We start from the raw sequence: 15210 nt of genomic DNA on the forward strand, positions 1-15210 counted from the left end.
GGGAGGGAGAGAGAGACAGAGGAGTCGAGAGAGAAATAAATGGGGTTGTGTTTTAATGGGTGATAGAAAGTTAAAGGTTTCATCATTTCTTCTCAGTGTTCATGTATTCTTTGTATGAATGCTTGTTTTCTTTTGGCAACAAAAATATTTGTTGTGCCAGTAAAGCTTATTGAATTGAATTGATTGGAAGTAAATTGAATGAAACCAGGGAACTAAGAGAGGGAGACAAATAGCGAGAGACAGAAGAAGAGAGGAAAAAGATAAATGTTCTGGTAACACTGGGTGACTCCTGTTGTAGTAATAAAGTCAGTTTGAAGCCTTTGAATCCTTGAAAGCGGAGAGACAGAGGGAGAAAAGGGAGCATTAGGATGACTGATGTCTCCAAATGCCTCCTCTTTATACTGCTACCATTACAGGCACTCGGCTGTTTCCTTAGGCAACGGTTCAGCATCTGAGTTTGAGCACACTGAGTATCAGCCCAAGCCTGTTCAAAAAGTCCTATTTGGAGGTCCTCCAAATTTGGCTTCCTCCCATGGCCTGGTGTTATAACAGGCCTCAATGACACAGACAAAGAAGAATGGCCTGGCCTCTGTGACTGCCCCTCTCTGTCGTACCACTGTTCATTAGAAGGGAATACTGAAACCCAATACAAGGAAATGCCAGTGTTGGTGTTAGCTTTCTCCCTTACAGTTAACAGTTCAGGGTCCCCTCTCTAATGCTTTAGCCCAGATCAGTCGGCTCAGTACGGGCCTTGACCTCCCACCAATCAGAGCCCACACTGCTGGAACTCCGCCTCCTTCTGTCTCCATCGGTGATGAGGTCATAAAGCAGGGAAAGGTTCGGTTTAAAGATGAGCTGCAGAGGGGTATGGGAAAAAATGAGCCTGTGGGATTAATTTATAAATGGAAGCACTATTCAGCCAGCGGCAAGTGTTGACACATATGCTTTTAATCCTGCATTCCAGAGATCGTAGAGATGCCATGATGTAGATTTTGGACTAAAAGACTTACAGGTTTGTACCACCTATAGGAAGGAAACATCAGAAAAGGGAGAAAACTGTATTGTATCAATTGTGCTGGACAATCTCTTGTTGAGCTTTTGTGTCTGTTACTATATTGGAGAGAAGGTAGATACCCCCTTCTTCTTCTCACCTGCTCCTTTGCGGCCCCTCCCCTGCCTCCATTCTGTCTATATCTAGCACCTTCTCACATGGCTCTGCTCTGCCAAATGGAGCTAGCGTCATGCGGTTATGTCCCTTTCGGGCTTCTGTCCATGACGCCTATTGTCAGTCTGAGTGGTTTGCATTGATCTGGGGGCCTGGGGGTGGCGGTGGGGGGTGTGGTGGGAGGGGCTGTCTATATTTACCACCTTGAGGAGGAGGGCTCATTGTGAGGGCCACCTTCTGCTGCTGAAGGACACTTTGTTCTACGTGATACCCTCAGAGAGAGAGAGAGAGAAAGAGATAGGGGGAGGGAGAGAGAGAGAGAGAGAGAGAGAGGGAGAGTTTGCCCTTCTTGTTGATCCAGAAGGTGTTCTCCCCCCGTGAGTTTGAAGGGTCCCTCTCCTTCGGGAAAACGTGAGTGATTAATTTACCTGCTCTGCTATTCTGCACCGTTTGACACCAGCTTTCTGTTACCTCTCCGCTCCTTCCAGGAGGACACTGTCACTCTGTGGAGATGCTGCGTTCGGTGATTTTTTCGTTTGGGTTTTCAGGGACTGTTGACTCGTTACTCTGGCAGGTACACAGCAGGGAGTCTCCCATGCCCTTGGTGGATCGGGGTTGGGGTGGGCGGGTGCTTATTTTTAGTGACGGAATTTGTTTGTCTTGAGCCCGGGGGGTTCTGTACGTGACCGGCTGCGTTCACCTTCCCACACATCGTGTACTTGCTGTGCGTCTGGCGGCTCATTGGTGCATTTATTATTATTTCTGGGGTGAGCGGAGCTTGAGGGGCAACACTGAGAGAGGACCTTGGACTCTCACTCTGTGATCCAGGCCTGTGGATCCGAGTGGGTTAGGGTTAGGGAAGAGGCAGAACTTTGCATGCGTGCAAACAGCACTCTGTCCCTCTGCTGCCCAAACCAGTGAGCGAATCAGTGAGGCTGACATCACGCTGTTCTTACAGGCAGCCGCCTGGAATGGGATTAGACTAGACCAAGCAGCAACAGACAGGGGGTACGTGCGACTGTGTGTGAGAGGAGGAGCCTCCCTCTGACAGGGTGGATGAAGCGTCTCTCCAGACCAGCCCTCTTCTTCTCCCTCGGTGCGCTTGGCTTACCAGCAGACTGCAGATGATTTATGATTATAAAAAGTGAGGGCTTCTGGACAGTGGACCTGAACTAATGAAATATTACTCGCTCAATGGCCCACAGAGGAACGATTCTTTTAATGGGACCAGAGTCTCGTTATAGAAGATGTTACCCCCATTTTTTTTCTACATCAAAATGGGTTTTCAGTCATCCTTCAGGTGTTGTGTTGTGTGAGGGAGAGGTAGATGGGAACTCACTTTCACTCAGCCACAGACTAGCATGGTTGGATGTCATGGTTACTGGTTACCTCAATACCAGGTGTCTTGCAGCACTAAGTAAAATGCTAAATCCTTCTCCTCAGTTGGTGTCCAAGATTAAGATTTGAAGTTTTGAAAGAGTGATGTGTATTAGTGTGGAATTTGAATGAAGAAGCGATGGGATCGAAACCCAGGTCATACATCTGAATTGCAGGATTTCAGGAAGACATGCCACTCATTCATAACTGTTTATTTGCTTAGTACAATAACCTATCAAGAACAATTTACATGGTTTGCTTTTTTACATACAATCCATTTATAGAGGGGGGTATTTTACAATTAAATCATAAATATAATTTCATAATTAAGATGTACAAAAGGGTACATTTACAGAGGAATGGAACCGGCAGCAGTCCGATTCCTCGGCCGCTGCACCACCCTGCCGTCGCAGTGTCTGCCTGAGATGCAGTAGAATCCTCAGGAGCACGCTGCTGTTGATTCATTGCTCACAGCTGAGGCTGCGAACACAAACACCCCGTTCAGGTAAACATGTCGTTTACACAGGTGAGGCAGAGCGAACAGCTGTGAGAAACATCTTCCTCGGCGGGCGTGCTCGGAGGAGTTTCGCAGGCAAGGGTTCACCATGGCAACCAAGACAGTGACGTTCCGATGTCAGGAGGAGCAGGAGCACCAGATGGCCCACAGCATGAGGCTGTCCGCCCAGATCAAGAAGAGGAAGTTCCAGTCCAGGTAGAGGCTCGCAGCCGCCGTCCGTCACTCCCTTCATCCCCCCTTTACCTGTTCATGCAGAGGTGCTCCAAACATAGACATTCACCGCACAACCAGAGCCAGATTTAGTGATCAGATGAGAACAGATAACCCAGACAACCAATGACCTTTTTTAGACACAGAATCTCTTACATCTCTCCAGCCAATATCAGCTTGTCATGTTTGTGTGGTTTTTTTTTATTTTATTTATTTATTTTATAAAATACTGGTCAGAATGAGAATGAGGACTTTCACGTAGCCGTCAGTTTTCCTGCCGTCATTAGCGGCCTCTGCAGCCATTGTCGCTGTTTCACAAACTTAACGGATGATCGTGGTGCCCATGGTGAAGCAGAACTTTCTTGTTTGTTACAGGCCGGCATTAGAGAGACTTTGTAGAAGGGCAACGAGTGGTTAAGAGTTATTCTGAGCTGAGACACATTTGCGCTGACGTTTCTGCCCAGGGGCAATTTGCACTGCCGCTGAAGGGCACATTTAGCAAGGGTGGGGGGGGGGGGTGGGGGGGTCGGGGGGCTGTCATTTTTATTGACCTACCTCCAGGTGAGCGGTCAACCCTGTCAGCCTCTCTCCTGCCAAAATCTGTCCTCAATTGACAGAAAAGCTTGATTCACCATCAACTGCACACCCAAATGACACCAACAGCCCATAGAGGTTGTCAGCTATTTTATAATTTCATCCATAAATCAACCCCTCCATTGCTGACATCAATCTGTCTGAATTACTGTGCGAAAGCGCGGACTCTTCCCTCCAACGTTCTCATCTCCTTTAATGTTCCTGCGCGTCTGAGAGTCGAAGGAAAACTGAAAAAAGGATTAAACTGAGATAAAGTGTGCAGCTTTCTCTCCTCTCAGATTCTTTTATTGAAAGTTATTTACTGAGAGATGACTTCCTTCTTCTCTCTTTGCCAGTGGAATTTCCCCATTTTTCAAACCCGCGACACGACTTCTGCATTTTCTTTTGTCTTCCCCCTCGTTCTCCAACCGAAAGCGCGTGTGAATAATGCACCGCACCGCAGGACAGGACGTGTAGCTCAGTCAAATCCTGCCGATGGAAGCCATCACTTACAGACAAAGGTCTCCCTCTCACAACAGCGCATTCAATATGAATGTTTGCTGAGGGGGGTGAAGGTTATTTACCCATCTCCTGCCAAAATACATTTCAAAAGAGCTTTTTTATGCGAGAAGTACTTGCAATAATAATAATTTTAAAAAATTGCCCACACAGCTGAGCACATAAATACGAAATATTTAGATAAATATTTAAATAAATCAATCAATAAAACATTACATATACATAGGCTGCATTTTAAACCAAAAGTGAAGTGAAATTTCGCTTTGCTTTCCTCATGCGGATTTGATCACTTGCCTGAAAAATGAACAAGCAAATTTCATGCCATGTCACAGCAAGCATTTTTGATTACACCAACACTGCTAGCAAATGACTGAAGAGATTTCTGGAAAGGGGGTGTGGCTTCTAGCCCTACTTGAAGGTGATTGGCTTTCGGCAGGCGAAATTTTCGCTCAAATTGAACATTTTTTAACTCAAGCGAAAGCTCATTTCGCCCATTTCGTGTCACTTGCAGTTTGGCTGTGATGAACTCTGCCCATTCACCTCCTGCCATTGACTTTTCATGCATTCGTGCCGCTCGTAAATTTCATGTCGCGTTCGGTTACAACACATCTATACACTGACTGAGTAAGGACTGATTGAAGGACTGGATGTTTCCCCCTCTTTCTAACCAGTTTTTTTAGTGTTACTGTTTTAATCTTGTCTCTTCCCACACCCGCTATGTTCACAGTACAGAGGTGAGTGCAATCCTCTGACACACAGACACAGCCAGCTTTTCCACACTGCAGTTCACACTCCACACCACAGGGGGGAGACATAGATTGGAGGAGATGTGCATTCCTACTGACGTTACTGACAGAATTTACAGTAGGAGGCACCAAAACAAAGAAACAAGGGAACCCTGGCCAACCCACACCCACACCTGTCCCCCAAACTATCCACTCCTATCCCCAACCCACACCCACACCTGTCCTCCAAACTATCCGCTCCTATCCCCAACCCACACCCACACCTGTCCCCCAAACTATCCGCTCCTATCCCAAACCCACACCCACACCTGTCCCCCAAACTATCCGCTCCTATCCCAAACCCACACCCACACCTGTCCCCCAAACTATCCACTCCTATCCCCAACCCACACCCACACCTGTCCCCCAAACTATCCGCTCCTATCCCAAACCCACACCCACACCTGTCCCCCAAACTATCCGCTCCTATCCCCAACCCACACCCACACCTGTCCCCCAAACTATCCACTCCTATCCCCAACCCACACCCACACCTGTCCCCCAAACTATCCACTCCTATCCCCAACCCACAACCAGAACCATGCCTATCCCACACCCACAATTATCCCCAACCCAAACCCACACTTTCACCCCATCCCACAGCCAATTTGTTCCCCAACTATGGGCAGACCAGTCACCATCAGCAGATGAACCAGCTCATTTTGAACCTGGCCGGTAGGAGTCAGCCTTCCCTTGAGACAAAAGCTTTTAGTGTCTGAGCCACTGGGAAGCCCAGACTAAGTCTATCTTCATGGTGACGTGAAGGGACCCAGAAACAGGTTGTGTGAAGGAAACTGAGCAAGCAGGTCAGTCAGTGGATAACTCTCCAAGGCCAGCATCCTCCATGTTCTCCAGAAACACCTCATGTAGTGAAACCCCCTGGCCACCCCTCCTCTAGAACCCATATATCTCACCCAGTAACTAACACAGCTACCAGAACAGTGAAGATGCATGTTCCCCCTGAAACAGAGGCACGCTTACTAAACCTCATAAACCATTCCAGTGTTAGTCTATGGCATGACATCACATGTTAATCCATTAAGCGCTTAAGATCCTGATGAAATTAGTCTAATTTCTTCCCCTGAATCATGCAGGCTGCGGGGATGTGGGCCTGTCCAGGTTAATACCCTGAGATATATATATGCAATATCAATATCGCAGCAGATTTGAATGGAAACCAAGGTGCTGTATGCCTAGATCCCTGGTAATCCTCTCTGGACATCTGCAGGGTATTAAGGTCTTTGTGAGGCCCAGTGCTATGAGCAGGTGCCAGACATCCATGATCCACCTTTATTACTGAGCACCCACCCCACACCCCACCCCACCATCTCTGGTGCTCTGGTGCTGTCAGCAACTCCCTAAGGTCTCTTTCACTTCTAAAGGCAATTAGATGCCTTCAGAAAGGCAGTGTTTTTGCATGACCAGAGCATTGCAGGACTGCACAGGTTTGAATCTGGCTCTGTGAATGTCCCCCACAGCCTCCCTCCCTAGGAGGGGCATGTTAGCCTCTTTCTCGTGAGGAGGGTGATGCGGTCTTGTTCCTCGTGCCTTTATGACACAACCATGGCCAACACAACATAGCAGAACCATTGCAAACATAACCACAACCCTCCAAAGCAGGACCACGACCTTCCAAAGTATGACACTGACCCCCTAAAGCATGACCACGACCCTCCAAAGCAGGACCACGACCTTCCAAAGTATGACACTGACGCCGTAAAGCATGATCACGACCTTCCAAAGCATGACCACGACCTTCCAAAACATGACACTGACGCCGTAAAGCATGATCACGACCTTCCAAAACATGACCACGACCTTCCAAAACATGACACTGACCCTCTAAAGCCTGACCATGACCCTCTAAAAAATGACCACATCTTTCAAAAACACTGCCACAGATGACGATGGCTCTCGAAAAGTTGACCCCAACCTTGTGAAGCACAGACACAACCTTCATAAAACATCATACCCATGTCCCTCTTAAATGCAAATATGATTTTAAAACTGAATTTTATTTCAGCCAGCTTTTGGAGCAGTTAATGTTACTGAAAACATGGGTTGCAGATTTGAACAGTATGCAGATTTGGCTCTTTTCCATTTCCTTTGTATTTAAACTCTTTGTTTTCCACAGGCAGGTGCAAAGCTGCTGGAATCAGGTGTCCACACTTTCAGTATTCATGATAGATTCCATCTGTCAAAAAAACAAAATCTAACAAACAAACACACCCTCTTTCCGAGGGAACTGGCACAGAGTAAAATGACAGAAAATGAAGGCACTGGACTGATCAACCTTAAATAAATGTGGGAATATTATTGCTCCAAGGCACACCTTTACCTCTGTTATAATGTGACCTGTGGGGGCTGAGTATTGCAAATGGAAAATTTAGATATTTAACAGCTCTTTGCACTTGGAGTGTCACAGAATCGGCATAAAATCTCACAAAAGGGCAATGTGGTTGGGACCCCTGCCCCCACCACCCCCCTGTGAGAACAGGAACAGACAAGGGATTAACTGATATGTTTTCAGTTCCAGGGAAACTGGTCTAGCATGCCCAGGGGATATGCAGTGTAGGATCCTCACTACTCTGCCTGAAAGGAACCACCCCATTCCTGTTTGGAATACTGTGTCATAACGATTCAGCCTCAGGGTCTTGCTGACCTCTGATTGGACGACTTTCCTGAGCCGTGGTCCAACCAAAGCTGTTTCGTCATGTCGGAGTCTTTCTCTGCCCTTGCCAACAGGAGTGTGCTATTAATGTAACAGTAGCCAGTCAGTCCCCTCGTATTCAATACACACATGGCATGAATTAGCCCTTTCTGTCATGCCTCAGGACATCAGAAAGGCAAGGCACAGCTGGCCTGTGCCAGCACCACCTGCAAGCTCTCCACACAGAGACGCCACCATCGAGATGCGGGGGGTCTGAGGAGGGGCAGTGCTGGGGCAAGGTTCTGAACTTGAAATGCCTCACTAAATATCCAGCTGTGTAAATGAATAACATGCTAAAATTGTAACTTTTGTAAGTCACTGTGGATAAGAGCATCTGCTAAACAAACCCAATGAGGATATTCTCTTGAAAACCTGGGCTAATTCCCAGATATGGAGAGTACTGATATGCAGAGTACATAAAGAGGTCCAGGTGTCATGACCAGAAGAAAGTGGGCCAGACCAAACCCAGAGCAGCACGCCGCTCACAGTCATCTCCTCCTCCTCTGAGAGGCCAGCTGAATTAAACATGTTTCATGTTTCAGTGCATTATGTTATCGTATCTTCATTGGGAAGACAGTTCCGTGACAGTAATTAAGCGCTGCATGTTTTTCTGACGACTGGCCTCCTTTTAAAGTCTAACATCACCTGCCCGGCCTGAAACGCACACATGTGGGAGCAGCTTTAGGAGCTTTATCCTTAGCTGATCTCAGACATGAATTATAACTGGAGGCAGGAGCTTGCAGCTCTGAAATCCTTTAGGACAGCTCATACCAGGAAGCTCAGTATCTGAGAGCCTAGAACCTTAAAGTCTGTAGCAGTAACATGGTCAATGGTTGTGACTGGGGTGGTTTCTTGCGAGCAATGGTCTCTCAGCTGGTGCATGTTTCGTAAAGATGCCAACCTTTCCCGTTGTCACCTGAGACAAGCCAGGGCTGCACCTTGCCTTTGTTCTATCTTTGGTTCAATCTCCACAGATTTGTGTGTGGGGACAGCTAAATTAAGCTAAAGCTAAATTAAATTATTGTAGACAAAAAAATCAATAATATACAAATATATTTAATAGTCTTTGTGGAAAAACGGCGCTGAAATAATTTATAGACAGTTCAATCTCCACAGCACTGCATGGTAGGCATTGACGTTTATTACATAACCAAACACGAACTATGGGGAATGAAATTGGCCAAAACATTAGACTGAAACAAGTGAAACAAATGTAGAATGGAGGTGGGTAGTGCATCATAACAGACAAACTAGCTCCAACAAAGACGTTCTCTTCCTCATGATTATGATGGAGCAACTGACCTTTTGAACACACAGTGCCCCCTACTGGCATTATTGAGAATAGCTACACAGCTTCATTGAAATAATACTGGAGCTGGGTGGTTCCCAGGTTCCAGGTTCCAGGGTCCTGATACAGCCTCATTCCAAAAGTTTCAGAAGAATCTGTAGAAGATCTGAATGCATTGTTGTTCATTTGCTGTGATCTCACACCGATAAAAACTGAAATAATAACAGATCAGAGGTCAGATCAGAGGCATGCTCTAATTGTGGTCTTCCACTCAAAGGCAGTAAATCTATAGGGATGAAAAGCCACGCGTGACAGCCTAGTCGAGGTCTGCTTCTGACTCCTCAGATCGCTCCAGCTCCGGCCAGCTCCAATGAGAGGGGCTCATGTATTGTTTACGTTTCTCTCTGACAGTGATGAAGAGGCCTCCTATTCGGACTTCTATCCCATAATCCCCGGCGACCTCATTTCTGCCAAGGAGCTGCTGGACTTCGGCAAGTCCCTGCGGCACAGGACATGGTACGGTAACCGCCGGGGTCCAATAAACACGAGAGGGTCTGCAACGGAGGCCAAACATCTCTGCCTCAGATCTTCCAGTGTGAGATCTGTGGAGCGTGTGCATGCTGTTGCTTGCTGTGCCGGGGACGCTGGTTTAGCTTAAGCTCAGTCGTGTTAATTTTCACGAGGCTGGTAACAATATGGTGAACTGGTGCGAACTGGCATCCGTGCAAGCGAGAAACATCCAGAAAACACAGAATCAAGTAAAGACTTGGCTTTGTGTTTTTCCTGCAGTCCGTGACAGAGAGCTGCACAGACAGAATACAAGATCACAAGTCAGCCGAGGTTCTCTCTCAGTCTCGGTGATGTTTAGGTGGAAGGAGGTGGTAGCATTCCCACACAGCCCTGAGCACTGAGAGGGGTATGCACAAACAGTACCACTCCATCTGACAAAGCCCGATAGATGACCAAGCAGCAGTGTGATGTAGTGGATAAAATTGTGACCTTTGGAAGTTACTCTGTATAAGAGCACTTGCTAAATGACAATAATGTAATAATGTAAATCCACCAGTCAAACCATAGTCGTACACCTGTCATACAGCACGTGTGTGTATGTGTGTGTGTGTATGTGTGTGTGTGCGTGTGTGTGTGTGAGAGAGAGAGAGAAAGAGAGATAGAGCCTGAGTGTGTGTGTGTGTGTGTGTGTGTGTGTGTGTGTGTGTGTGTGTGAGAGTGTGTCTATAGGAACAAGGTCTTTCTGAAAAGGACTGTCTTTGTAACGGTGGATACAAGGAAATCAGTTGTGACCAAAGTGTAGAAAAAGGGACTTGAAGTTTCCTAATGGCAGCATAGGTTTCTCAAAACATGTCCAATCTGCGGCGACGCAAATCTAATTCAAATTGCCATCTGTAACACTTCACCGGAAGCAAGGGCGTCCCTGCCAGGCACCTGCTTTGTCCCTGTATTCAGTCATCTTCCAACGCCTGCATCCTCCCGCTTCATCCCTCTCTGTCAGAAGGGACTGGGACCCTGGTCCTGGACTGGCTCTCTCTGCTGTGGATGTTTCAGCTCCGCCTGCATCAGCTCAATGCCCTGCAAGTCATCAAAGGTTAAAAAAATAATAAAAACAAACACAGGACACGCAGGAAAGAATCTGTTTTCTCCCAGGTAGCATAGCAGATGCTTTCCCCTGTCCACCCTTTGAACTCTGAACCCTGAGTCAGCGCTCATTCATCAATAACATCAATCCAAAACTTTCTCCTCCATCTTTCTTTTTTTAAAAAACAAAAATCTAATTGCTACAGCATCACTTCAAGGGCTTCAAGGACTCCAGGGCTCGGGCCGAGAACAGGTAACCGTTATTTTTGTGGTACGAAACTCTTTCGTCAGATATTGGGGGACTGTGATAAGATTCTTTTTTGGCCTCCTCATCTTCTATTCTCTCTGTTCTGCATGGAGGAGAGTCAGTGCCCTGTCCTGAAGATGCAGCCGACCACCTCCTTTTTTTATGTTGTTTTTTCCTCTCTCGGAGTTTCAGCCTCTAACACATGTGACCGTAGAACATGACTTCAAGGTTCCAGCGCGCATGTGTTGTCTGTGAGTGGGGGATCTGATGGAAACCCATTTGGATAGAAAGGCAGACGGAGAGAGTGCTACAAAAACAATGGACTCAGAACCGAGGAAGGGGCAGCACTGTGTGTGGAGTGATCCCATCAGGAAAGGAACAGATCAGCTTACTCAATTCAGTCAATTAAGGTGAAAAACATATGCTGCTTAAGTGACCTAGTAAAATGGAATCTGTCAAGCTGATAAGCACAGTCATGTGGTGAAGAATGTATTCTGTATCTCCAGGGAAATGTACAGAGTAAACAGACATGCTGGCTGCAATACTGAGAAGAATGGAAACTAAAATTTAAATAACTCCTGGGGCTAAAACAGGAGAACTGGCTCACCTTATAATTACTTGCCATGTATATGTATTTAGATTGTGAAATTATTTTGGTGTTTCTGGGAAAATTGAGTATTTGAAAATGAGCCCCGGATACAGTGTTTTATTGGCCATACATCAAGTCAATGGGCCTCTCAGTGCTGATTTATGGATGCTTGATGCAGCCAGACTCTTTATACACCCAGAAGAGGTGCATTTTCATAAATGAGCATTAGGATGGTCCCTCTGGGAGCAGGATCGCAAACAAACCTGCTTCAGTTCCCAGCTGCCGTGTGTCAGGATCAAACAGAACCCTCCCAAACCCTGACCTCTCTGAGACATCTCCATCTTGATCTCATACCTTGTGTCTCTGTGTTTTTGCAATGATGGCCGTGTACAATTTTCTGGACCAGAGCATCTGCAAAATGAATAGAGAATATTTATAATAATAAGACACCAAACACATGGAGAAAAAAAGTCCTGCAGCTTAGTGAGAAGAAGAGAAAGGAGCTGCAGAATTATGAACACTGTACATCATATGGATGACTTCACCTGCCCTCACTGTGGAAGTTTCCAGAAGAAACATCACCACTTAACAGCTGAATATCACCTGGACCCTTTCAGGTGTCTCCCTGTAAAGCCTAACAATGGGATCTCACCTGGAATTCCAGCCCATTTGTTACCCCACACCGTGGATCCTGTGTGCAGAGAGTGTCGGGATTCCTGAGGTTTGGCTGTGATGGGCAAGTATGGCTGGGAGGTGCTGATCCCATCCTGGCAGGTATGGTACAGACTCAGCCCCCCCCCCCGGCGCCCCCACCACCTGCGCACCTGAACACCGGATTCTGGCTCCTGGATGCTTCTGCCACCTGCTTAACAGTCTGCACAGCTCCTCTCTTCTTAACACGTTTATCTGTGTCACGGACACGAAGGCTAACCTTTTCGGGGGTAATTCCTTCAGCACAGACATTAGCAAGGTGGTTTTCTCTCTGAGCTGTATTTATTCCACTAAAAATAAAGCCCTTCCTGCAGAGTAGATGGGGAGTGATGCGGGCGGGGCCGACGAGGGGGAGGGGGGGATCTGTATTGTGAGTGGAAGGTCACCCCAGCAGAGAAATAAAGTTGTCTGTTGGAAATATTTCGGAAACACTTTGGGGGGGGGGTGTGTGAGCCTGAGACTTTTCTGTAAGTTGCAGGAACAGGAGCTGAGCATCGGGGGCAGGATGGAGGGTGCGGGGGTGGAGGTGGGCTGGCAGGAGTGGGGGTGGGAGATGGAAACATAACTGTCAGCGGACAGAGTGAGGGATGGGTGTGTTGGAGGCGTTAGAGGCCGAGGCAGAGCCTTTTGTTTTGGGTTGAAGCTGGTGTTCCCGCTGGACTCAGCCAAAGCCTGATGCATGATTGATAGAATATGACCTCTCTGTCTCTCTTAGTCTCTCTCTCTCAGTATTTTTTTTGCCCTCATTCTCTCTGTTTTTCCATCTCTGTTTCACTGGTTTATCTTGTTTCTCTCTCTCTTTCTGTCTCTCTCTCTCTCTGCCTCTTTCTCTCTCTCCCACTCTAAAGTTTAAAATAAGAAGGCTTTAATCATTGGGAGAGAGGACATTACCATGTGAAATGAGGCAGTGTTTCTCTTTAGGAGCCTGCTGTCCAAATGGGCTGTTTTTTTGCACTGTAATCTGGTGGAGAGTGCTTGCAAAGCAGGGCCAGCCGGGGGAACTTTTACAGATCAGGAACAAGTAGCACCAGGAGCACATCAGCGCAGAAGCGCAGTTTTCTAATAAAGTCTTTGCTGCAGTAAAGGGGGCTGTGGATTGGTGCTGAGGGGGTTGTAATCTGGCCCCCCTGGCGTGTCTCGGCGAACTGCGCTGGTGCGGGGGCCAGGGATGAAAAACGCAGCAGAGGCAGCGAGCAGCGGCAGCGACCCCGAGTTCGGCTCCGTCTCCAGGGGCGCAGAGGAAGGGAGCGCGCGGGCGGGGCATGGGGGGGGGGGGGCAGGGTAGGGTATGGGCGGGGTGCGGCCCGGGTGCTGGCCTGGGCGTGGGGAGGCCGGGCACGGGGGCGGGCGCCGGAGGGCACAGGCACAGCCGTAAGTGGGCTGCAGACCGGCACTCCCGGTGGGGAGATTTCTGCCTGAGCCGCTCACAGCGGGACCCTCCCACCCCTGCCCTGCCCTGTCCTCCGGCTCCAGCTCAGATCCACCACCTACACAGCTCACAGCCGGGCCTGAACCTCCACTGCCATACCCCACACATGTGCGTGCGTGTGACTGCATGAATGTGTGTGTGTATGTGTATATATGTGTGTAATTGTGTGTGTGTGTGTGTGTGTGTGTGTGTGTGTGTGTGTGTGTGTGTGTGTGTGTGTGTGCGTGCGTGACCGTGTGAGTGTGTGTGTGTATATGTGTGTAATTGTGTGTGCATGTGTGTGTATATGTGTGTATGTGTGGTGTGAGTGTGTGTGCGCGTGGCTGTGTGTATATGTGGTGTGAGTGTGTGTGTGTGTGCATGGCTGTGTGTGTGCATGCGTGACCGTGTGAGTGTGTGTGTGTATATGTGTGTAATTGTGTGTGCATGTGTGTGTATATGTGTGTAATTGTGAGTGTGTGTGTGTGTGTGTGTGTGTGAGTGTGTGTATGTGACTGTGTGTATATGTGGTGTGAGTGTGTGTGCGCGTGGCTGTGTGTATATGTGGTGTGAGTGTGTGTATGTGACGGTGTGTATGTGTGGTGTGAGTGTGTGTGTGTGCGCGTGGCTGTGTGTATATGTGGTGTGAGTGTGTGTATGTGACGGTGTGTATGTGTGGTGTGAGTGTGTGTGTGTGCGCGTGGCTGTGTGTATATGTGGTGTGAGTGTGTGTGTGTGCGCGTGGCTGTGTGTATATGTGGTGTGAGTGTGTGTGTGTGTGCGCGTGGCTGTGTGTATATGTGGTGTGAGTGTGTGTATGTGACGGTGTGTATGTGTGGTGTGAGTGTGTGTGTGTGTGCGTGGCTGTGTGTATATGTGGTGTGAGTGTGTGTGTGTGCGCGTGGCTGTGTGTATGTGTGGTGTGAGTGTGTGTGTGTGCGCGTGGCTGTGTGTATATGTGGTGTGAGTGTGTGTATGTGACTGTGTGTATGTGTGGTGTGAGTGTGTGTGCGCGTGGCTGTGTGTATGTGTGGTGTGAGTGTGTGTGTGTGCGCGTGGCTGGGTGTATGCCTGGTGTGCGCGGAGAGGCAGGCTGTTGAGATCAGAGCACAGAGCTGGGAGATGAAAGGCAAGTGGAGAGGCTGATTGCCTTTCCCTCCGCTGGAGTGTGGCGGGACTCGGCACCTGGACAGCCCTCAGAGTGGCAGGACGGACCTCATTAAATCAAAGAGAATACAGTGTGAAAGCCAATCAGAGGTGCATCAGCCTGAAAATCATATTGGCTCTGCTAAACACACCAGCAAAGAGGTGGTGTTTGTCAAAAAAAATCACTCCCTCTTCTCTCCAACCCTCCCTCTCTCTCCTTCACTTTGATTTCAATCCCATATTCACCCCCTCTTTCTCTGGCTCACTGTGTCACTGACTCCTGACTTTGCTTTAATTGAAGGTACATTAAGATAGCTATAGCTGTCTAAATCCCTCCTGCACCTCAAAGCCTTCCCCGCTCTCCCCTCTCAG

The 15210-nt window shown here is 48.0% G+C and overlaps 1 protein-coding gene across 1 annotated transcript in view; it reads left to right on the forward strand.

Moving 5' to 3' along the window:
* The first annotated feature begins 1408 nt into the window (after positions 1-1408).
* myom3 (myomesin 3) overlaps positions 1409-15210 on the forward strand; it is a 48636-nt gene continuing 34834 nt past the window's right edge. The window contains exons 1-3 of the mRNA XM_036539338.1: positions 1409-1576; positions 3069-3254; positions 9556-9660. Coding sequence (XP_036395231.1) covers positions 3148-3254; positions 9556-9660 — 212 coding nt within the window. The 5' untranslated portion in view covers positions 1409-1576; positions 3069-3147. The remainder of the gene's footprint in view (positions 1577-3068; positions 3255-9555; positions 9661-15210) is intronic.

This window comes from Megalops cyprinoides, chromosome 10 (genome assembly GCF_013368585.1).
Source record: "Megalops cyprinoides isolate fMegCyp1 chromosome 10, fMegCyp1.pri, whole genome shotgun sequence".
NCBI classification, from domain to species: Eukaryota; Metazoa; Chordata; class Actinopteri; order Elopiformes; family Megalopidae; genus Megalops; species Megalops cyprinoides.